This window comes from Perca fluviatilis, chromosome 12 (assembly GCF_010015445.1).
Source record: "Perca fluviatilis chromosome 12, GENO_Pfluv_1.0, whole genome shotgun sequence".
Taxonomy (NCBI): domain Eukaryota; kingdom Metazoa; phylum Chordata; class Actinopteri; order Perciformes; family Percidae; genus Perca; species Perca fluviatilis.
Window position 1 is genome coordinate 38,601,744 of NC_053123.1, and position 24,220 is coordinate 38,625,963.

General features: G+C 40.3%; 2 protein-coding genes across 5 annotated transcripts in view; both read left to right on the top strand.

Moving 5' to 3' along the window:
• The first annotated feature begins 1,922 nt into the window (after positions 1 to 1,922).
• Positions 1,923 to 9,055, top strand: LOC120570388 (galactose-specific lectin nattectin-like). The gene is made up of 7 exons (XM_039818711.1): positions 1,923 to 2,517; positions 2,730 to 2,786; positions 6,571 to 6,633; positions 7,125 to 7,214; positions 7,579 to 7,713; positions 8,585 to 8,693; positions 8,787 to 9,055. The coding sequence occupies exons 3-7, from the start codon at positions 6,571 to 6,573 to the stop codon at positions 8,852 to 8,854; spliced, it is 465 nt and encodes a 154-aa protein (XP_039674645.1). The 5' UTR covers positions 1,923 to 2,517; positions 2,730 to 2,786; the 3' UTR covers positions 8,855 to 9,055.
• A 6,207-nt stretch (positions 9,056 to 15,262) lies between these two features.
• The window catches only part of LOC120570380 (bone morphogenetic protein receptor type-2-like), a 35,024-nt gene continuing 26,066 nt past the window's right edge, over positions 15,263 to 24,220 (top strand). For all 4 annotated transcript variants that reach the window (XM_039818691.1, XM_039818692.1, XM_039818694.1 and 1 more), the window contains exons 1-2: positions 15,263 to 15,529; positions 16,691 to 16,857. In XM_039818691.1, the coding sequence (XP_039674625.1) occupies positions 16,782 to 16,857 (76 nt within the window). In that variant the 5' untranslated portion in view covers positions 15,263 to 15,529; positions 16,691 to 16,781. The remainder of the gene's footprint in view (positions 15,530 to 16,690; positions 16,858 to 24,220) is intronic.

Sequence of the window (24,220 nt, forward strand, 5' to 3'; positions counted from 1 at the left end):
AGTGTAGAAGCTTTTATCTAATTTTGTATAATTGGGTATTAAGAATTCGAAAGTTATTAAGAAGTGGTCTGATAATAAACGATTTTGCGGGAATACTAATACATCTTCAATTTCAATACCATATGCCAGCACAAGGTCGAGGGTGTGGTTAAAACAGTGAGTGGCCTCATGCACACTCTGACTGAAGCCAATAGAATCTAGTAGTGAGTTGAAAGCAGTACTAAGGCTATTGCTGTCAACGTCCACATGGATATTACAATCACCTACAATAAGTACTTTGTCTGATTTAAGGACTAAACATGATAAAAACTCGGAGAATTCCGATAAAAATTCAGAATATGGACCTGGTGCTCGGTAGACAACAACAAATATAATTGGCTGTACTTTTTTCCATGTTGGATGTTGAAGATTAAGAACAAGACTCTGAAACGAGTTATAATTTATTTTAGGTTTAGGATTAATTAACAGGCTTGAATCAAATATGGCAGCAACTCCCCCTCCTCGGCCTGAGCCTCTAGAAATTTGAGTATTAATATGACTGGGAGGAGTGGCTTCATTTAGACTAACATATTCTTCATGGCCCAGCCAGGTTTCAGTAATACAGAATAGATGAATTTGATTATCAGATATCAATTTGTTTACTAGTACTGCTTTAGAAGACAGAGATCTGATATTGAGTAGTCCACATCTAATTTTCCTATATTGTTCTATCATTGCAGTGGTAGTTTTAATTCCAATTAGGTTGTTAAGTATTGCCCCTCTCTTGGTTACCTTTGATCTAACAGATCTGAGTTGAGGAACACACACCGTCTAATTTTTTGGGACAGGCTGTGGCTGACATGAACTGGATGCTAAATTGACTATGTTTGCAGTCAATTTCTTATTACTTAGGGGATTCACCACTTTGTATGGTCTATTGTTGATTATAACTGGAATATTACTAGTACTACATGTTACCCTGCAGAAATTTTTTTCAGATTCATCCACTTGTAAAGTGTCAATGGATCAATACCTGGGGGGCATGAATCTGTGATATTTTCAACAGAATGTCAATACTTACCTTTCAGTGTGGTCGTTATGTTGTCAGATAGCAGCCTGGCTCCATGTCGGTTTGGGTGGAGACCATCATGCTTCAGCAGGTTGGATATTTAAACATCCAACTGGATGGCATTAAGTTTAGCTAAACCTTCAAAGTACCAAAGATATTGTCGGTGCCCAAATATCTCAGCACAGACGGAAGGTGTTGAGTTTACTTTTCTCTATGGCCTTGGCAGGGTGAACAGCTCTGTCTTATCATACAACTGCTACATTTCTCGTCATCTATGGATGCACACAGTTGAAGTATTCCTCTGCCTGGAGAGGTTATGATGTTATGTTGGTCACTGGTCTGAATGAGACCTGAGTATCACTGTCTCAATTTACATTGTTCATGAGCTGGAAATTCCCCCAGATGACGGCCCAGAACCTGTTGCCTTGAGCCTGTGTACTGTTGTCTTTCTTGTGCACTTGCAGGTCCGTGGCTGAGGTCATAACAAGGTAACTGGGAGCACCTGGCCAATAGAGAAGTCAGCTGGTAAAGTCAGCTATAAACTATAGAAATAAAATTATCCATAATCCATTTTATTTTGTGTTACAAACAGCTGGTCGAAAAATGGCAGAGCATTAGAAAAAACCTCAATGACCCTTCGAAAGCACGCTAACGTTATACGGTGAACCAGACTGAAGAGAGGAAGCACCCAGCGGCGTTATAACAAAGCCGTGACTCAGAGATATAAAACGTGTGCGAAAACACGTTTTATTTCTCTAATCTACGGCTTTGTTCTAGGCACTGCCTCTGCTCAGTCATTCTCTAACTCGCTCTACCGTTTAGTCGGCCTCCAACACAAATGAGATTGTCTTCCAAGGTTGGGCAAAAGCTGTGCTTTGTGTGGCTGTAAGGATAACATATCTTGCTTGGGCCATTTCAGTTTGTGTGTTTGTGGGATCTTGCCATGTGAACCAGGAATGCTACTCTTCTCACTAAAGAGGTAAAGGTGGAGAAGTGTTGGAAGTGGTCAGAGGTAAGTATTGTTTCTCCAAGGTAAGTAGCACAGGTTTGTACTTGTGGTCGGATATTCATGTTTGTCACTAGGTATGTTTTCACTGTATATCATATTGCTTTGTATTGTTAAAGAAATGGTTAATGCCCTTTTTGTAATCCCGTCTGTATTTGAGTTTGTCACCAGAGAGAATAAACGGATATCATATTAAAGAGATCCTCGTGTCACACTGTCGTTAATAAAATAAACTCAACGCAGAAGTCCACCGGTTACACACACATTGTTCATTACATACAGACACCGTCATACACCTGATCCTGACATTTACACCCTGTTAAATATTGGTTCAATATCAAGTCTCTACCTGCATCACTGTATTGAGTGTCAATCATGGTTAATACCACTCCTTTTTCTAAGGTATATAAGGGCCTGTGACTCTTTTCCCTCCAAACTAAACCAAGCAAAACAGTGTATTGATGTGAGTATAATGGACGTTTTCACATTGTATTGTCATCATTATTATTGAAAGATTTGCCTGAAAGTTTGATATATTGAGTTTATTCCTGTGAAGTAAATATAAAATTAAGTGCAGATTGTGGATGCATTAATGATGTTAGTCCAGATAAGTTTAACCTAATTTGTTATTATTGAGTGTTTAATGCTATTCAGATCTGTGACATTTTCTATCAGTGACAGTCATCAGCTTGTTCTTCTCCTCTGTGTCAGCCAATCACCACCTCAGCAAAGGTAATCATATTTGGGGGAATGCTGTTTTACAGCATTCCACCTATTGTTATTCTGTTCTTTATTATTCTTCGCTTTATTATTCCGTACGTTTTTTGGCTCTCTGTAACTTCTGCATACTTTCACCTATTTAAACCATTCAACTTTTCAAATGTTCAGCTATTTCAGCTAATGATGGGACTTCTTCAACTTTTTTTCTACTATTTATACTTTTTAAAATATTCAGCTTTTTAACACTTTTTTTTTAACATTAAAGTCAATGAGAGAAGCCTTCAAATCCTTCAAATCCTCTTCCGCTCCCAAAATTTTCAGCTCCTTCATACTTTCACCTACAGATGCCAAACAAACTTTAAAATGTTCACAAGATATTCAGCTATCCAAACTTATCTTTTCAGTTTGATACCTTTTACAGGTTTTGTTAAAAAGGTGTTTAAGTTTAGTGATCATTTCAGGAAATTTTATCGATTAAACAGAGTGTGTATTGCGTGAGCTAGAGTGGATGATGTCATAGCTAGAGGGTGAAGCTTCGAAAAAATTATCTTTGTCCTTTCTTCTCAAATTGCTCTCACGCCCACAATCTCTACTTGGCATACACAATTTATACATCAAAACGTAGGTATTTTTGTCTAGTTTCAGAAAATCTGCTCAGTTTTGTGATACGCCTTTTACTTTTGGCTGGTTGAGCTTCCAAATGACAAGATCTCCATATCGTTCTCCATTGACTCCAATGATCAAACTCCTGGATATTTCCCAGCGAAACACTGAACAAACCACTTTTTGAAATCGCTGATATGACCACATTTTTACGTTTATCCATATACATTTTACCGTTATACACGTTCACAAAGGCCTTGTGGTGCTCAGGATCACGTCATTTGACAGATAGCAGTTATGGTTTTTCCACTGTGAGGCTTTGTTTGAGAGCTTGCTCTCAGTGTCTGAAGTGCTGCGGTGTGCTACAGGAGACATATTAAGACCAGGTGCTATCGTTATCAGATCAAAGAGATGTTTATAAACATGGGCCAGGCTCTTAGTAACCATGACAACCCTTTCACAGACAGTCTACTGATTACTCCAGGCTTGCTGTAGGAGTCAACTAACTAGACTAACTATGATCATCAGGCTAGATCATTTGTGTTCCACTTCTGTCTGTCTGTCTGTCTGTCTCCTTATCTGTCTGTGTCTCCCTCCCTCCCTCTGTCTGTATCCCTCCCTCTTGTCTCCCCCTCTTTCTCTATGCCTCCCTCCTTCCTTCTTTCTCTTTTCTCTGTCTTCCTCCCTCCTCTCTTCCCCTCCTTCCTTCCTTTAGTCTCCCTCCCTCTGTCTCTCCCTCCCTCTGTCTCTCCCTCCCTCCATCCTTCTCAAACTTCCTCTCCTTCCATCACTCCTTCTCTGTCTGTCTCTCTCTCTCCCTCCCTTCCTCTCTCTCACTCCCTCTCTCCCTTCCTCCTTCTGTCTCTCCCTCCAGGGTCATTTGTGATTTCATCCATGTATATTATGTTATATATGTTTCTTTTCAGGCAATATATCCACCTCTCAGCTCTTTAGGCTCATGCTTGTTTGTTCTACGCAATGGATATGGCTGATAATAATACAAAGTCTTTAAACTTTCAGCCTTTTTAATCAATTTTAGTCAAAGTTGCTCTCTTCCTCAATGTTTCTATCTTTCCTCTCTTTTTCCTCTCCTCTTTTTCCCTCTCTCTTCTTCTCTCTTTCCTCTCTTTCTTCTTGTTAAGCCCCCATTCTTTCACCTAATATATTTCACATCTCATCTCAGCTAGATTTATGCTGTTTCTATATCTGATAATAATTAAAATATTTCTTCCAGCTTTTCTAACAAGCTCTTCACTTATGTAGGTAATGCAGTTTAGCTTCCAACTCTGAAATTTGCCAGATGTTTCAGCAGTGCAGTGCAATGCATTTGAGCTTTAAGATTTTTCCCACAATTTGTTTCATATTTCTGCATATGTGAGTCATTATCTGTTAGAAAAATCTACTCAGACCTCACAATGTTCTACACATTTTGTCATTATTCAACCTTTAAAGCAAACAGTTCAGTTTAGCATCAAATATAGCTGTTTAATGAAATTCATACTTCTTAAAACGATTTCCACTTTTTCAACTATTCTTCAACTTCAGCTAAAGACCTCACAATGTTCTACATATTTTGTCATTTTTCAACTTTTATAGCCAACAATTCAGTTTAGCGTCAACTTTGAACTTTTTAACGATTTCCACTTTTCAACTATTCTCACTATTTCAACTTCTTCTTACAGATTTAAGCTATTCATCCAGTTAGCTTTAGCAATTCAGCAATTCAGCATTCCCACGCATTTTCTGCAGGAAATGCATTTTCTAGTTCAATTAATTATCACAATTTCATCTATTTTTACTGTTAATAATAACTAATCCTGTCTGTTTCGAGGGGACATTTTGTGGGGAGGGAATGAGTCCCAAGTACAGGAGTTCAAGTTCCTTGGGGTTTTCTTGGTGAGTGAGGGGACAACGTAGAGGAAGCTTGGTCGGAAGAATGGAGGCAGTGCGGTGCGTATTACACTTCACATATTGCACCATTTTTATAAAAAAGAGAGAGCCTCAGCCAGAAGTCAAAGCTCTCAATCTACGGGATGTTTCCTTTTTCTCCCTCACCTATGATCATGAAGGCTGGGTCATGACTGAAAGAATGAGATCGCAGGTACAAGTGAACAAAATGAGTTTCCTCATTTGGTGAGATGCTCAGTCATCCGTGAGGAAGTCGGAGTAGAGCCGCTGCTCCTTTCCGTTGAAAAGAGCCAGTTGAGGTGGTTTGGGCATCTGGTAAGGATGCCCCCTGGGCGCCTCCCTAGGGAGGGGTTCCGGGCACGTCCAGCTGGGAGGAGGCCTCGGGGAAGACCCAGGACTAGATGGAGGGATTATATCTCCAACTTGGCCTGGGAACACCTCGGGATCCCCCAGTCAGATGTCTGATAAGAGTTGGCTAATGAGGCTCGGGAAAGAGAAGTTTAGGGTCCCCTGCGGGAGCTACTGCCCCCGCAACCCAACCCCAGATAAGCAGATGACAATGCAGTCTATCAAACCATATCTATATTTTATAATACACTTATAACTAGCAAGACAAACTAGCTGGGATAAATGGCTCAGTAATGATCAGTTGCAGTCATTCATTGTCTGACATTTGTGATGGTTGGGGTCGGCTGGCTGTGATTTTGTTTTATTTTCCAGTTTCTATTTTGCTTTCCCTGTCAGTTTCTTGGTTGGCTCCGCCTCTATCTGCATTTTGTTTCTCCTTCCCCTCCTACCTGCTACTTCAAGCTGACTACACACACCTGGTCATCGTTCCATCATCACCCCTCCTGCCGTGCTCACCAGCTAGTCATCTACTCCAATCAAGCTCTGTATTTAAACCCTGGATCCACTCACCATCTTTGCTGGATTGTTGTTTCTTCCTTCCTTGGTGATACATGCTACAGATCTTCTTAGATTGAGCATGGCTTGTAAACCCTGTCAGTTATTTCTCTAATTTCTCTCTGTGTCTGTCCTCTGCAGTTATCATCTCCTCATCTCCGTACCCAGTCAGCTGGCCTCACCGCCCGGTCCCCTCCTCGCAGCTCTCAGCCCAGCCTGCCTCCCAGCTTCCCCTTTATTTCCCAGTCCCTTTCGTTACTTCCCTCCTTTTTTCTTCCCAAATAAAAGCCTATGTCTCGCTTTTGGGTCTGTTCTGTTACCAGTGTCGCAACATTATTTCTTTGTCTGCAGTTTGTTGACTTTGTTTAACATCTTTCCACAGATGGCGTCAGTCTTCCCATTTGCTTTGTTGCTCTGTTTGTCCAGTGGACTGTTGGCTGCATATGTAAGTACACTATTAAGAAATAAATCTGTTATTATAAACAGTTTTTAATAAACAGTTAATCTTCTCTTTTGAGTAAATGTTCAGACGTTATTGCACATATTGTAACAAATGCTCATATAATGATGCTAATTACTCATGGTTATGTTAACTTGCTGGTTGTGCTGTTTGCAGATAATTAAGGTCAACTGCAAATTGTTCATTGTTAATTTTGCTACCTATAAGCTTAAATTTTCCATTTTTGCTTCATGAGTTGCACTCACAAATGTGCATTAAAAATTGTGATCTGATAAATAGGAAACATATTCTTATAACATCTAAAGCTAAATGTAGCTCTTAATTGTCTGAGTTAGATGGTGATCAACACTAAACAGTAGACAATCAGTCCTGTCTCCCCAACTGTAAATGTCATTGGCTGTTAAAGAACAATCCCATAAATGAACAGCTGTCAGTATAGACTAGTCTGATTGTTTTTGGCGTGTTTGGTCATACAGGGTCAAGCTTGCTGCCCTAATGGTTGGACTCCGTTTGGCTCTCGCTGTTTCGCTTTCTACATCCAGACAAAGACCTGGATCGATGCAGAGGTACAGCTGTTCCATCTATCATAACACATGTATGCTTAATACCAATGTACTGTAATACTTTACTGCAGTAAAACTACTAATACCACATAACTAGAAAAAAGATCAAACACTCCTGAGACATGAATACCCGTTGATACCGATGATACTTACATACTTTTATTTAAGTAACATTTTCAATGCAGAAGATTTACTGTAACAGTATATTTACATTGTGGTATTAGTACTTTTACTGAAGTAAATGATCTGAATACGTCTTCCACACAAAAGTATAAAAATGTCCCATGTGACTGTAAAACTGCCCTGAGATCTGATTATGTTTTTGTTTCTTTCTAAACATTAAAACTGATGATATTGTCTCCATTAGACCTTCTGCCAGACCGCTGGTGGGACTCTGGCTTCCATCCGCTCAGCTGAGGAACATGCATTCATCAAAGACTTCATTTTCCAAGTGACCGGTACACACAGAGCTTCCTGGATCGGAGGCTTTGACGCAGTGAAGGTGAGACTTTTATCATCACACAGGAAGTGATGTCGCTCGTCTCTCAGCCTGTTCTCATGAAGCATAATAAATATATACCTGGGGAAAAGTAAAGCTCTATAATCTGTATGTATTCCACGTATTTATTACTGTCAGCAGCACACTGACTGCTGCTGTATGAGGGGGTGAAGATCCTCGTAGGGAGGAGGTTGGGGGGGGGGGGGATGTTTGGCTCCTAAAACCCAGGGCTTTAAAGCCAGGGAGCAGAGTTCATGTCCCGGAAGAAGTTAAGGAGAAAACACAAGACTTTCACCCAGGAAACAGGTGTTCATGTCCTGAAGAAGTTAAGGAGAAAACACAAGACTTTCACCCAGGAAACAGGTGTTCATGTCCTGAAGAAGTTAAGGAGAAAACACAAGACTTTCACCCAGGAAACAGGTGTTCATGTCCTGAAGAAGTTAAGGAGAAAACACAAGACTTTCACCCAGGAAACAGGTGTTCATGTCCTGAAGAAGTTAAGGAGAAAACACAAGACTTTCACCCAGGAAACAGGTGTTCATGTCCTGAAGTGTTTTAATCCAAAGCACTTTATTTTTTTCAGTCCTTAACTAGTAGTTTTGGTGTCTAAACTTAACTATCCCAGCTCACTGTCACCTTTTCTCAGCTAAATTTAACTGTCATGTGACCGGCAGGTGGTCACCTAATTTCGTAGGATTTCATACAAAATTAGGCGGTTGTACAAACGTTTTCATACAATATCTTACAAACCCGTTCATGAGAATGCATTGGGTCTCATGAGTTGTTGTAGAAAATAAGAAGTCTTTTGGCCTGTGAGTATTTCAACAGAAACTCTTGATTTCACTTTGACTTTAAACCAATCTTTCTCCTCCAGGAGGGTTGGTGGATGTGGACTGATGGATCCAAATTCAACTACAAAAGCTGGAATGCGGGGGAGCCTAACAGCGGTGGAGTGGAGAACTGTCTTACGATGAACTGGGGAGGTAAAAAAAACATTTAAAACATTTCGTATGTTGCACTTTTAAATATAAAAGTTAAATGTAATCAGTTACATTGGTTGTAAACTCTCTCTACAGTAAACTGGAACGACTGGGTTTGTACCAACCAGGCTGCTTTCGTGTGCTCCAAGAACCTGTGTGTGTAACTCTACCACACCATGATGATGCCTCTCCAGCTCATCTCTAATCTCTATCATTGATTCCCTTTCAGTTTGTTCAGCAGACAGAAACAGCTCTCTGCTGACAGATGACTCACTTTCACTTGTTTATTATCTGAAGAGTTAGGGAACAGTTCACATTTGGGTTTAAAATTAGACAGAAACTGGCTCACTGAGCTAGACAAAAACTAATCAGTAATTGGACTTTTAATGTACAGTAAATAACACAAAATTAAATACAGAAAACATTTGAATACTCAGACATCTTTTCCATTTTAATTTACTGAATATTATGTTATAAACAGCGCCCACTCATCTGATAAAATATTACCACACTAAATGGATTTCTCTCTGAGAGTTATTGTTCAGATCAATACAACTCATGTGTGAACGCTAAATATGAAGTTCCTTCGAGCAGATGTTAGCTTAGCATAAAGACTGGAAACAGCTAGAATGACTCTGTCCAAAGGTAAACCTATCTGACATGAGTGGTGATGATCTTTTTATCCAAAATGTCCAGATAGAAAATAAAAGTGTATATTTTGTCGGACCTTTCTGTGATACAAGAGGAGAATGCAACTGTAATAACACTTCATCATAACTATTAATAATTCATATAGTCCACTGGTTTAATGAACTGGTTCCTTTTTATTCTTAAAACTGATGTGTTGTGTTCTTTATTCATCTGATTTCCTTTACTATATAATCAACTAAGCATTCAAAAATAAAAGACATGTCACAAAAAGTGTCTGGTCCTGACTTATTGATTAGTGTCAAATTATTATATTCTTGTGAGTATTTAATTCTGTTAATAGAACAAGGTTAAGATACTAATCCAAAATACAAATAAACTCATTGATGAAAAGATTAAGTAATAAGATGTTTATTTTAAAGTGTAAGACCACATGAATTTCCTCCTACTGGATAATAAAGTTTATTTTGACTTTTTAAAGAATATGAGAGAAAAAAACAAAAGTAAAAGTACCTAGAACCACAGTGTAGAAATACTCATGGATTCAAAATATTAAAAACTAAGTATCAGCATCAAAATATACTTTAAAAAAAGTACTTATTATAAAGAATGGTCCATTTCATAATTACATTATTGTGTGAATGCTGATTCAGCAGCATTTACAGTCTTATTTGATTCTTTATTTCTTCAATGTTTTTTTTTGGTTGTGTCTAACTTCTGCACACGTTCAGCCACAAGAACCATTCAAATATCAAAATGTACAACTTTTCAGATACTGCAAGACTCTAGACTGTAGACTGCAAGAGAGGGGTTTAACTTGAAAGGGGGTAACTTGTAAAGGGGCATAACTTAAACGTACAATATGTAACTTTCTGCCGCTAGGGGTCTCTCAACCAAAACAATGGACGGTAAAACTGGACTTTCGATGACATTGGGAAGTTGCGTGGAATTATGGGAGTTTTTTGTGTTAAGAATGCTTCAGTTCACGGACGAGTTTACCCGTTCAAGTTTATTCACGTTACGTTTAGTAACGTTTATTCATGTTATTGTAATAAAATAGCTGCAGTTTCCCCAACATAATTCCTTTTTTCTTGATTAGATTTTTATTTGTAGGTGACCAGTTAGCTAGTGAGCCTCGGTGCCTGGTCTGATATGGTCTGTTTCCCGACGTTTAATTAAACTGCCGTTAGCGTCGTAAGCACCAGGCACTGGAGATAAGTTCTGGCCGGGGGTTGCTGTAATGGAAGTAGCTGGCTGATAGCTGACTGGGGGCTAACGATAGCTAGCTAGCTATATGTCCCGGGGCTGTTGTCAGCTGTCATCCCGACTGAGTCTCTCTGCGCCGGGGGAGTGAGGCAGACAGACCGGGGTGTGCTAGCTGGCTAAATTATTATTAGATTAATCGTCTATCTACAGCTAACGTTAACTTTACTAGTGAAGTTATTCGTGGGTTAGCCCAGTCCTGTTAGCTGTGGTCGAAACAGTCATACTAAAAATAACTTTATTAGCATGTTGAACGATGTTGTAACCTCATAATGTTACCCACAAAGCATTAGCATCAACGTTAGCACATTGTAGTAACGTTAAGCTGGTATCGATATTGAACTTTCAAAATAAATAAGGTCTCTGTTGTATTACTGTGATAAAAGGTGGGATGTAATTAATCACAAAATGATGCTGTATGGCAAAAAAAAGCAGTATTACAGTTACAAGTATTTTTTTTCTGTGACATTGTATGATTTACAATTACTCCTGAACGTATCATCTTCTGACGGAAGTTAGAGTAACTGGAGGGTGAAAGGTTATATGGCACCACTGACGGGCGACTAAAGGAAACGTGCCGTGTCTGAAAATAAAATAACAGATTTCTCTGGGTTTGACATTTGGTGGAAACATTTGGGATAGTGTAAGAACACAACTCATAAAAATATATAACATAGGTATGGTCGTTTTTAGACATTTTAAAGCAGAAATGTTACATATTGTACCTTTAAAGCAACTTACCATGGAGACGCCACATGTAGACTAAAACTCACTTTTAGTCATTGACCTTTAAACCTGCTTGAGAGTTGTAGTCTGCATTTTCATTTTCTAGTTTGTTACTTGTTTTAAATGTTCATTTTTGTTTATAATCTGTCCGAAATCATGTCAATATCCAGCACTTTGCTCAACCTGGTTGTTTTAAATGTGCTTTACAAATAAAGTTTGAGTGATTTTAGAACCTTTTTATTCATCTCAGTCCCCATAAAAAATATTATAATAAATATGTTTTTTAATCAATTTTGGTGCTTCAAGTCAGAGTTTGCGAACAAACAGTTACAGGTTGAAAGGGCTTGAAACAGGTGTAATATCCTTTGTGTCTGACGCTGATGCTACGCACCTGTGACTCAGTCAAGGAAAGGGTTAACAGAAACCTAGTGTTGGCCAATCAGAGGAGGTTATGGTGCCAGATTCCCGCCTTTGGCTGAGTCTCTAGCCGTTTCTCAATGTCAAGGATCCTTCCTTGGTAGGACTAGTCCTTCCAAGGAAGGATCCTTCAGAGGCTAGGCCAGGCTCCTCCTGAGCATTTGGAGAGCATGTACATTGGAACAGGCTAGCAAGTGCACGTCATTGCGTGCTTGCGTCATTGAAAATGTTTTGCCGCCTTCACTTCCGCGCTGCATTTCAAAACACTGGACGAAATGGATGTGGAACTGTGATGTTCAATTTTTTTGTTGAGATGGAGAAGATGGAGAAGCTGAATCAGCGTCAGTCTGCTTGCAGGAGGAGAATATTCTGTCGGCAACTTGGCCGCAAACGTGCTAAGGTAGGTAGCGTTACTAACACTGATAGGCTTTAATGTAAGCAATAGTCGTTTTCTCTTATTTATCCCATATCAATAAATTAAAAATTCATGGGAGTTCATGTTTGTAGTTGTCATAACACTTACGTTAAGGAGAATTGCATAAACTGCAAGTGAGAAAGGTTAAATAGTACTATAAACACACAAACTACAAGGCTACAACCAACATATAAAAAGTCATATCTCCATTGATAAACACCCACTAACACAGTAAAGGTAGCTAGGTGTAAGTGTGTTAAATGGTCAACAGTTGTCAGTTAAGACCATAATGGAGACCACTACACAGTTACATTAAGTACCTTAATGTTACAGTATGCTTACATATATTTGTGATACAATTCTAATCTTACCAGGACAGGTTGGATAACTACTGGACTAACCTAATCTTACCAGGACAGGTTGGATAACTACTGGACTAACCTAATCTTACCAGGACAGGTTGGATAACTACTGGACTAACCTAATCTTACCAGGACAGGTTGGATAACTACTGGACTAACCTAAAGCTTTCTCCTTCTGTCTGCAGTCTGGAAACACCATCATCAGCAGCTGAGTCTGGTCGTTGCTTCATGTTGAATATACTTGTGTACATTATATAGTAATGTTTGAATAAATGCTATAATAAAAGATACACGTTTCATTAATGTCTTTTTAGAGCTTCTATACCTTACAAGTTACTGAAGCAGGTACCATCTGAATATAATTATTCAGTTAGAAATAGACATTAAAAAACAGTTTATATTATATACACACCCAAAAACGTAATGACACAGACAAACCAGTTAATTTAATGCATTTATTTTCAGAATGCCAATCTCTAATAGGCTTTAGCAAATAATCTAGCTATTCATCTCTCTTTGGCCTCTGTCTCCCTGCTTGTCTTTTGCTTTCCCATCCTCAGTGACCGCCTCAGTTTGTCCCTGTTAAAAGACAGCAAACACAAGAAAAAGATGTTTACCATTATGAATGCTATAACGTAACGTTATATGAAACGTTATACTTTTTATATGGGAAACTACTCATACATTTTAGCCTTCATGTAACGTTGATAGTGAAGTAAATAAGGTGCAGCGTTACCTACCACCCTGAAGCTACAACTGATAAACACACACATTTCTAAATCTCTGCTAACGTTACGCATACAGAGTAACAACATATAAAAGAGATGAAAATGCCACCGGACATTAAACTTTAAAAACACAAATGGCACAAAAAGACCGCTAGCTAGCTAGCTAACAGCCTAATGTTAATGATAGGTTCAGTTAGCTTAACGTTAGCTCGGGTGTATCTACCTAATTACTAAAGCAATCTGTACCAGCATTAAAGCGTTAAGCTTTACATTGATTTAAAACATTAACGGTGATAACACATGTACGGCAAACACTAAAGATACTTACATTTAAATGATTATTTCGCCGTCAGCGATGCCGCTCCAACTCCCGCTTAGGTCCGCCATTTAATTTTTTTTAACGAGCCGGCAAAGCCGCGCGCATAGGATTGTGGGTGATTTGGGAGCCGCGAAGGATACACATATGCATCCTTTGCCGTCTATGGGAAATTCTCCGAACAAAGGACTCAGTCCTTGGTAGAATTCGGAGGATCCTTGACATCGGAACGGTCCTTCGACAGACGTCTATGACGTAGCATCCTCCAAATTCTGGCTTCGAAGGATCCTTCCTTGACATTGAGAAACACCTTCTATCTGATCTGTCAGAGGGAGAGAGAGAGTGTGTGTGTGTGTGTGTGTGTGTGTGTGTGTGTGTGTGTGTGTGTGTGTGTGTGTGTGTGTGTGTGTGTGTGTGTTTTGTGTCTGTCTGTCTGTGTGTGTGTCTGTGTGTTTGTGGTGTGTGTGTGTGTGTGTGTGTGTGTGTGTGTGTGTGTGTGTGTGTGTGTGTGTGTGTGTGTGTGTGTGTGTGTGTGTGTCTGTGTGTCTGTGTGTGTACCTTTTGCATGGCACTGTGTCACATTCTAATTAGGGTCCGAGCCCCCCTAAAGGTCTGATCCTAGAATCGCCCCTGGTGCTCCCTCATGTCTGCAGGTCAGTCTATCTGTCTACATTTCGGTGCTGTGACCCATGTTTTCTCCTGACGGCCTGCTCACCGTCACACAAGCATTACAGTCCATTTTCATTTCATTTCTGGTTTAGTTTCATCCATTTTCCTTGTCAAACTAATCAAACAATAACACGCACTGACACGGTTTAAAGCTGTCAGCTTTCCCCGTTTTCCACCCAGCTGTGTACCTGTGGCTGATCACCTGTATGTCTTCCCAAAGGCAGTGCTCCACCCAGTGCTCAAACATAAAACTGCAGATGAATTAGCATAACCAACACGGTAGCCTATTTAAACAAAACAAAGTGGTGTAATGGCTCCAACACTGATGATTGGTAATAATCCTTTAAAACAGGGATCTTCAACAGGGGGTCTGGGACCCCTAGGGGGGTCCTCAGAATCAATGCAGGGGGGCCGTGAAATAAAAGTTTGTTTGTTTTTTCGAAAATTACAGTATTAACATGAATCCAACATATTATTAGCAAATATAAATCCCCACTGTTTACGGGCCTATAGGTTAGGTAGTCACTAAGGTGGCCACCCACAGATACAGTTAATAAGGATTCACTCTGCCATGTGTATGTGTAACATTAAAACATGATGTTTTAAATAATACCACCAATTATTAGGCTGTTATACTTTAATAGTTATTTAATAGTTTAATAGTAATTAGTATTCTATGCAAAAAAGGTTTGTATAAAGGCTTTAGGCCACCCTACACGTTATTGTAGGCCCAGTTTAATATGCAACTTAATTTTGGACAATATATGTGGTAGGGGGTCCCTGCTCTGTCTCTCTTTCAGTTAAAAAACATTGAAGACCCCTGATTTAAAATGTATATTGAAATGAACACAGTGACGGTGATGGCTACACAAGCAGCCAGATATGTTGAATTCTTATTTCATAAAAAGTGGGAAGTTTAAGGTAAAGGGAGGTCCGACTAAACTAGAAAAAAACACTACCGGAAACACTTCGGATTCATCTGGCAGCTTGATTCCAAGGGGCTTTTATTTTGAAAGGGTCCTCCGGAAGCTCAATGGGACTCTGACAGAGTGTGCGTGGCCGCAGAGAAACCGAGCGCAGCTTCATTTCTGCGCATTTTCTGATTCTATTGAAGAGACCTGCGGCTGGATTTGGATTATTAATTCAGAGGAGAGTCCGGACCGAGCCGAGCCGATCCGAGGCGAACCGAACAGAGCCGAGCTGAGCCGGACCAGAACAAACCCGAAAATACAGACAGAAAGCCAGACAGGCTGCTTCATCTCCTCCTTCCAGAGCCGACCGGAGTCATCCTCCCGGTATGAACACGCACACACACACACACACACACACACACACGCACAGACACACACACACACACACAAGGACGCACGCACGCCACTCCCTTCCGTCCTCAGCTCTAATAACGCCGCCCGTCAAATTTACCTGCAGGCGAACATCGCAGGTGATCAATAATATCTAGTCATAGTCATATCAGTTACACACACATGTACCATCCTGTGTGTGTGTGTGTGTGTGTGTGTGTGTGTGTGTGTGTGTGTGTGTGTGTGTGTGTGTGTGTGTGTGTGTGTGTGCGTGTGTGTGCGCGCGCGCGCGTAGTACAGGTGTGTTACAAAGACACAGATGGCTCATGACGGTTACAGAGAGCTGATTGGTTGTTTTTTTGTGTAATATATGACATTAATATAACATATTATGAGGCCATTGATGTTTCACTGATTAACCTTGAAATATTATAACACATTAAGGTCAATATTATTAATATTATACTGACTGTTAGTCAAACAGAAGGATTAATCACCAAACCCACCAGACTCCATGTAAATAATCTGGATTTTTATCATCGTAAAAAACACACTTCATTCAAAGTGGACAGAAACTAAATAAAACTATCAAAAGCCGTCTTGGTTCATCTTTCCACTGTTCCAACAATCACCGCTCTGGTTTGGTTGAAATAAACCCTTAATTCACCCATTTACATGTGGAGATATGCTGGCTCTATACACGCTAAAAGTCCTGATTATTTACATGGAGTCTGGTGGAGATATGCTGGCTCTATACACGCTAAAAGTCCTGATTATTTACATGGAGTCTGGTGGAGATATGCTGGCTCTATACACGCTAAAAGTCCTGATTATTTACATGGAGTCTGGTGGAGATATGCTGGCTCTATACACGCTAAAAGTCCTGATTATTTACATGGAGTCTGGTGGAGATATGCTGGCTCTATACACGCTAAAAGTCCTGATTATTTACATGGAGTCTGGTGGAGTTTGGTGATGGTGATTTCGGGGCTGTTTCATGTTAAACTAAAAGGATCTTACTCTTTAACTAAAAGGTCTATCTCTGTAGGGATCCATCCCACAATGTTGTCAGACACTTAGAATAATATAGTATATAGAATAAAGGTTGAAAACATTGCCCTTTAAATGTGTAATCTGTGTGTGTTTGGTTTCCAGAGGTGATGCTGTGCGTCTGACCCGGGATCAGTGATGCCGGCCTCCTGCGTGTCAGTGTGCATGTGACGTCGACCTGCGTCGTGGAGCCAACATGGCTGCCGTGTGTGGAGCCTCATTAACAGTGTGCCTGTGTTTCCTGCTGCTGCCTCCTGCTGTCACCGCCACCGGTCAGTGCTAACCTCTTACCACACCACATCACATCAGCCCAATTCACCAAAACACCAAACTTGTTAAATATAATGGGTCCAGTTTTATTTTCTCCTGCGAGTTTTTAGGAATCTTCAAGAAAGACACTGAATTGTCAGATTTGTGAGTGGAGTTTCTGCTGAATTTAACAACATTAGGAGAAACAGACACAAATTAGCCTAGGGAAACTGTTAGCGTAGCTCCATCGAAGCCCCAAATCTACTTGTGTGATTGTGTGACTTTGGTGAATCTGTACTTTAGGCCTCCTGCACACTGGCTGCGTGGCGCGAGCGTGTCAGCTGCGTGGCGTGTCCGTTTATATTTGGGCTCCCATGGTAACAGGTTAGAGCGTGCACGCTGCCTGCGTGACACGCACGGCTCAGAAAAACGTGTGCTGGCTGCGTGCCTGCTAGTAATAGAACCGACACCTATTTTCACGCCACACGCCAGCGTGTTGGAAGCGTTTCCAGGCAACATAGAATACGGAAAGATGTTAATATGTCATTTAGACACAAATACATATTAATAAATGACATGTTGATGTTTGAAAGTCTCGAGGTTTTGATATTAATGTCATTAAATGTGATTTTCTAATATGTCACCTGTCAATCCAGAAGGAAATATTCTGGAGCCTATTCTGCCGATGTTGTCTTTGCTGTAATCAGATCAGAATATATTTATGTTTATGGGAAACATCCATGTGTCCAGACAAGGCTAGCAGCAGCAGCAGCAGCGCCGCGTCAGACACCTTTCTGGTGTGGAAAGACATAGAAAACGGCACACAAATGCCACGCAACAGAAACGCCACGCAGCCAGCGTGCAGGAGGCCTTAGTCACCAAACAAGACGAACTAACTAGGCGATGGAGGCAGCGGTAGAGCAGCAACTCCTGCGTTCAGCCAGGTAAAATGAAATGATATGTTTTTGTCAAAGGAGTCTGGTGGCTTTGAAGAGAGCCGAGATAAGGGCTCCAGTTCCCCGTCACAAAGGGCTGTCTGACAGCACGATAAAGAGCTGAGAATATTCTAAATATAGCCGACACCGACTGTGGAGAAGTAGCTCATACAACCACAACGAACGTGTTACTGTCTCTTTAAGAGCTTCTTGATGAGTCAGCTTGTGTCATATTTTAATAGTTTAATAACGCGTGCGAGCGAATCATGAATGCTCCTCACGAGCCGCGATCATGCTTGGACTCTGTCAGTGATGATGTCAGTCAACCCAGAAGTAGAACTTCAACTCCCATCATGCACCGGTGTCAGCTCACAAAAACATTAGAAAGTAGCGTGGGGTGTGTTACAGGAACACAGGAAATAACTGCAATCTCACACACACACACAGAGACACACACACACACACAGACGCACACACAGAGACGCACATATATATATATATATATATACACACACACACATACAGAGACACACAGACACACACACACACACACATACACACACACAGACGCACATATACACATACACACACACACATACAGAGACACACAATACACACATATACATATACACAACCACCACACACACACACAGACGCACATATACACACACACACATACACACACACATATACACACTGTCGTCAGCCAGTCTAAATTTTTGTGTTTTTGTCGTGATGTGTTTGATAAGACGCAGACAAACACAAATGTGTGTGTGGTTATATAACAGTCATGACGTGTGTGTGTGTGTGTGTGTGTGATTTTTTTTTAATAGATATTAAACACTGAGTGTGGCTCCAACACAGTTTAGGGAGGGTCAGTCAGATTCCTGAGAGTTGACGTCGACCCCCCCACACCTCCCTCAGGACAAAGACACTTTATATGTACTGGGTTAAACAAGATGCCCCAGCTCAGAGTCCCTTCCTGTCTCAGAGTCCCTTCCTGTGTGTGTGTCCACGCCTCTTACGTCTGTAGCGGGACGTCCTGAGTGTTCGATTCCAATGGGAGTAGAGCATGCTCAGATTTAAACGGTTTACAGCATAGCGTGTCTTACTGGAATTTGTGAAGTCCATAAAATTAGGGCTGTGCTCGATTTGAAGAAATTCTTAGTGGACTAACACTCATTCAACTGTATCGACTGATCGATTAGTTGATTTAATCGACAGATCTGTAAATCTGAGTTTCCCCTCAAAGAGTCATGTTAAAGCACCACTTTAATTCTTGTGTTTACCAGAGATGTGCTCGTACGTTTCTTGGAAATAAGTCATTCAGCATGAAAACAGCATCAGACATGACTAATGGAGTAAAGAGATCTAAGTTGGCTAAGACCAAAACCACCGATTAGTCCACTAATCCACTAAGAGGGAGCAGCCCTACATAAAATAATAAACTTTTTTTTTTTAACCAAAAAAAAAAAAAAAAAAAAATTTTTAAAATTTTTTTTTCAAGGGTTAGCCCAAAAAAGCCATTCAAAAACCCCCCTTTGTTTAGTTATGATTGCTAACTTGTAGCCACATCAGCAAAACGCAACTTTTAGCTATCTATGATTGTTAGATTGCTATCGTTGCTAGCTCAAAAATCTGTTAGCATCCTGTAGGCTACTTGTCGCAAAGTGACACATGCGCGACTCACATTTGCGCACGACTCACATCGGGCATTGACAAGGAGAAGTGAACACAGATTATGAGCCATTCTTTCTCCCCATAGTCACTGAAGTATTATATTATTATATAAGGATTAATCACCATATCTCCACCAGACTCTATGTAAATAATCAGGACTTTTAGCGTGTATAGAGCCAGCATATCTCCACCAGACTCCATGTAAATAATCAGGACTTTTAGCGTGTATAGCCAGCATATCTCCACCAGACTCCATGTAAATAATCAGGACTTTTAGCGTGTATAGAGCCAGCATATCTCCACCAGACTCCATGTAAATAATCAGGACTTTTAGCGTGTATAGCGCCAGCATATCTCCACCAGACTCCATGTAAATAATCAGGACTTTTAGCGTGTATAGAGCCAGCATATCTCCACCAGACTCCATGTAAATAATCAGGACTTTTAGCGTGTATAGAGCCAGCATATCTCCACCAGACTCCATGTAAATAATCAGGACTTTTAGCGTGTATAGAGCCAGCATATCTCCACCAGACTCCATGTAAATAATCAGGACTTTTAGCATGTATAGAGCCAGCATATCTCCACATGTAAATGGGTGAATTAAGGGTTTATTTCAACCAAACCAGAGTGGTGATTGTTGGAACAGTGGAAAGATGAACCAAGACGGCTTTTGATAGTTTCTGTCCACTTTGAATGAAGTGTGTTTTATGATGATAAAAGTACTGATTATTTACATGGAGTCTGGTGGGCATTTTGTTGTTCTTATTTCTTTATTTCTTTATTTACTTTTCTGTGATCACTTTTTTGTTTGTGTGTGTGTATGTCTATGTCAAGAGCACTGCTACTTCTGCTCCTCATCACGGGGCTTCTCAGGTGCTGCTAGCATATCCCTCCGCCCAAATAGTAGAAGTAGAAGTAGCAGTGCTTCGGCTTTCTGAGAATATAGTTCCCAGTATGAATACGGTTAGAAGATGGCTGTGTGTCATGTGACCTTGTTATTTGTACACGCTGTGACTATACAAATCACAACATGGAAATAGGAACATGTTGGCATTATTTTGTCACTTATTGGGAGCAGTAGGCTAGATTGAGCCGGTTACCTCCAGGATCTGTGCTAAGCTAGGCTAGATGGAGCTGGTTACCTCCAGGATCTGTGCTAAGCTAGGCTAGATGGAGCCGGTTACCTCCTAGGCTAACGTGGGTGTGTCAGACAGAGTTATAATACGCACGGAGATGAGAAGGGTATGTATGGACTTATCTACCTCTGGGGGATATGGGGAATAAGACAAAGTCCCAATAAGTTGGCGTTGTCCTTTTAAAAGGCCGCTTCAGTGCAGTAGAGTGAGCACGATTTCCGGAGACACTACAATAGCCTACTAATAATTCATTAATAAGGGCTGTTTTATTTCCTTGTTTATGTTGGAGATTATTAAGTTAAATGAAGTTAAATGTACAGTGTAAGACATGTAAAAAAGACAAGAGGTTAACGAATTTTAAGACCAATATTTGTGTAGCCTGACACGGTATTTTCACAGACTAACACGTCACGTCTCTGGCATAGACTACAGTATTTAAAATAGCATGCATATGCATTAGTTATATTCTCAATTTAATTTAATGAGGAATCCCTACAAAGTTTTTAGGTTAACGCTCCATTGTGTAATGTTTTGAGTTGATTCTTAGCAAAAAATTATTTTGTTCTTTCACAAATATGTACTCATTCATGTGTAATTACTTCCACCAAGTAATCAAAGTATTCTCGTAGAATCTGACATTAAGAATCATTCAGAATACATACGGGCGAGTCGCTCGAATGACGGCCGCCATGTTGCGCCTCCATGTTTATAATACATTAACCAAAGAGGGACATACCTCCATCTTTATAATACATTAACCAAATAGGGACATACCTCCATCTTTATAATACATTAACCAAAGAGGGACATACCTCCATCTTTATAATACATTAACCAAAGAGGGACATACCTCCATCTTTATAATACATTAACCAAAGAGGGACATACCTCCATCTTTATAATACATTAACCAAATAGGGACATACCTCCATCTTTATAATACATTAACCAAAGAGAGACATACCTCCATCTTTATAATACATTAACCAAAGAGGGACATACCTCCATCTTTATAATACATTAACCAAAGAGGGACATACCTCCATCTTTAAAATACATTAACCAAAGAGGGACATACCTCCATCTTTAAAATACATTAACCAAAGGGGGCATACCTCCATATTTAAAATACATTAACCAAAGAGGGACATACCTCCATCTTTATAATACATTAACCAAAGAGGGACATACCTCCATCTTTATAATACATTAACCAAAGAGGGACATACCTCCATCTTTATAATACATTAACCAAAGAGAGACATACCTCCATCTTTAAAATACATTAACCAAAGAGGGACATACCTCCATCTTTATAATACATTAACCAAAGAGGGGCATACCTCCATATTTAAAATACATTAGCCAAAGAGAGACATACCTCCATCTTTATAATACATCAACCAAAGAGAGACATACCTCCATCTTTAAAATACATTAACCAAAGAGGGGCATACCTCCATATTTAAAATACATTAACCAAAGAGGGACATACCTCCATCTTTATAATACATCAACCAAAGAGGGACATACCTCCATCTTTTATAATACATAAACCTAAGAGGGACATACCTCCATCTTTTAAAATACATTAGCCAAAGAGGGACATACCTCCATCTTTATAATACATTAACCAAAGAGGGACATACCTCCATATTTAAAATACATTAGCCAAAGAGGGACATACCTCCATCTTTAAAATACATCAACCAAAGAGAGACATACCTCCATCTTTATAATACATCAACCAAAGAGAGACATACCTCCATCTTTTAAAATACATTAGCCAAAGAGAGACATACCTCCACATTTTACCTTTTACACTCAGGGGGAGATTTCTCGCCAGGGAAGCGAATAAGAGAATTAAAACTGTAGGGACTATTTTGTCCTGAGATTGTTCTTTGTCACCTTGGTGTTGAATGGGGGAATCTTTGACGCTTGTTTGTTCCAATAAACCAAAAAATATCCAAGAGAGTAAAGTTGAAAAATATAGATGGTCTTTTATTCCAACACAATAAATAGTACAGATCCTTTATCTGGTAAATAAATTATTTGGCAGACTGGATATTTTTAAACTAAAGGAGCAGCAGTTCATGCAACAGTTTGCGTAGCAAGTCCAAAAAGCTGTGTGCACCTTCCTATTTAATGGCCTTTTGACCTGTAGAAGGCACAACTTAAGAAGAACAGGGCAAACATTGTTATAACGAATTATTAAACAAAAGAAATGGTTGAAAAATGGCTCCTACAAAAACGACAACGCGACAGGCAAAGCAACAAGACCATAGTTAAAGGTGCTCTAAGCCATGTCGGGTGACGTCACTTCTTGTTGACGTTCAAAGTATTTTCAAACAAAACGGAGACTAGCTCCCTCCTCCTCCTCCTCATCCCATCCCCCTCCACCTCCCTTCTGTGCTTCAGCGCTCGGTCATCAGCTGTGTGCTCGGCCATCAGCTGTGTGTTCGGCCATCAGCTGTGTGTTTGGCCATCAGCTGTGTGCTCGGCCATCAGCTGTGTGTTTGGCCATCAGCCGTGTGCTCGGCCATCAGCCGTGTGCTCGGCCATCAGCTGTGTGCTCGGCCATCAGCCGTGTGCTCGGCCATCAGCCGTGTGTTTGGCCATCAGCCGTGTGCTCGGCCATCAGCTGTGTGCTCGGCCATCAGCTGTGCGCTCGGCCATCAGCTGTGCGCTCGGCCATCAGCTGTGCGCTCGGCCATCAGGTGGTATTTCAGACTGGACGTGCTGCGATGATAGCTAAGTTCACAAAACACACTGATCACTTTGGTCTTGTCAATGGAACCATTTGGCAACTTTTTAAAAGTAAACTTTCCATTCAGAATCTTATTGGCGTCCATTTCAGCATCTCGCCGCTCGCCATCCACTCAAAACGTACCGTTAGCCTACTAGCTACTCTTTGGCTGGCTCCAAGCCCAAACCAGTGTGTGCAGCGTCGTGCCTGTTGTTGTGTTTCCGGTCTAGCTAGATCCGGTGTGGTGTTGTAGTTTTTCTAACGTTACTAGTTGTTGCAACAGCATGTGGAAAAACTACAAAGTTTGCATGGCCAAAAAGAACGTTAATCTCACGATAAAAAATTGCTGGCGTTAAAATGGGTTTGCTTTAACACCGTTAATAACACGTTTAACTGACAGCACTAGTTTTAACAGCTGTGTACTGCTATCGCTGTATGGATGTGATATGATTTCAGGTTAAACATTTTGTTAAACATTTCCATTTATTATCCAGTTGGACAGCGAGTCATAACGGAACAAGAACATCAATGAACTACTTTAAAGTAGATTTTCTTCAGAGCTAAATAAGGTATCAGATCGATGCATAAACTCCACTACTTGCCGATACCGATGCCAGCTTTTTAGTCAGCATTGGAGGCTTCTGTATATATATATATATATTATATCTTCTAGATGTATCGGAACATCTCTAGTGTGGATGGGAGTTTGTTTTTAGAACGAAGGAGGGGAAACCGGTGTGTGGCTGATATGCAACGACTTCTCAGTCCGTTGGTGTTGATTCTCAGATCAAGTGTACGGAGATGCTGCTGCAGTGAAACCGTTGGTGTCCTGGGAGACGTGAGAGAAGTTGTAGAGATGTGATGTCGGGACATTGGCTTAATAGAG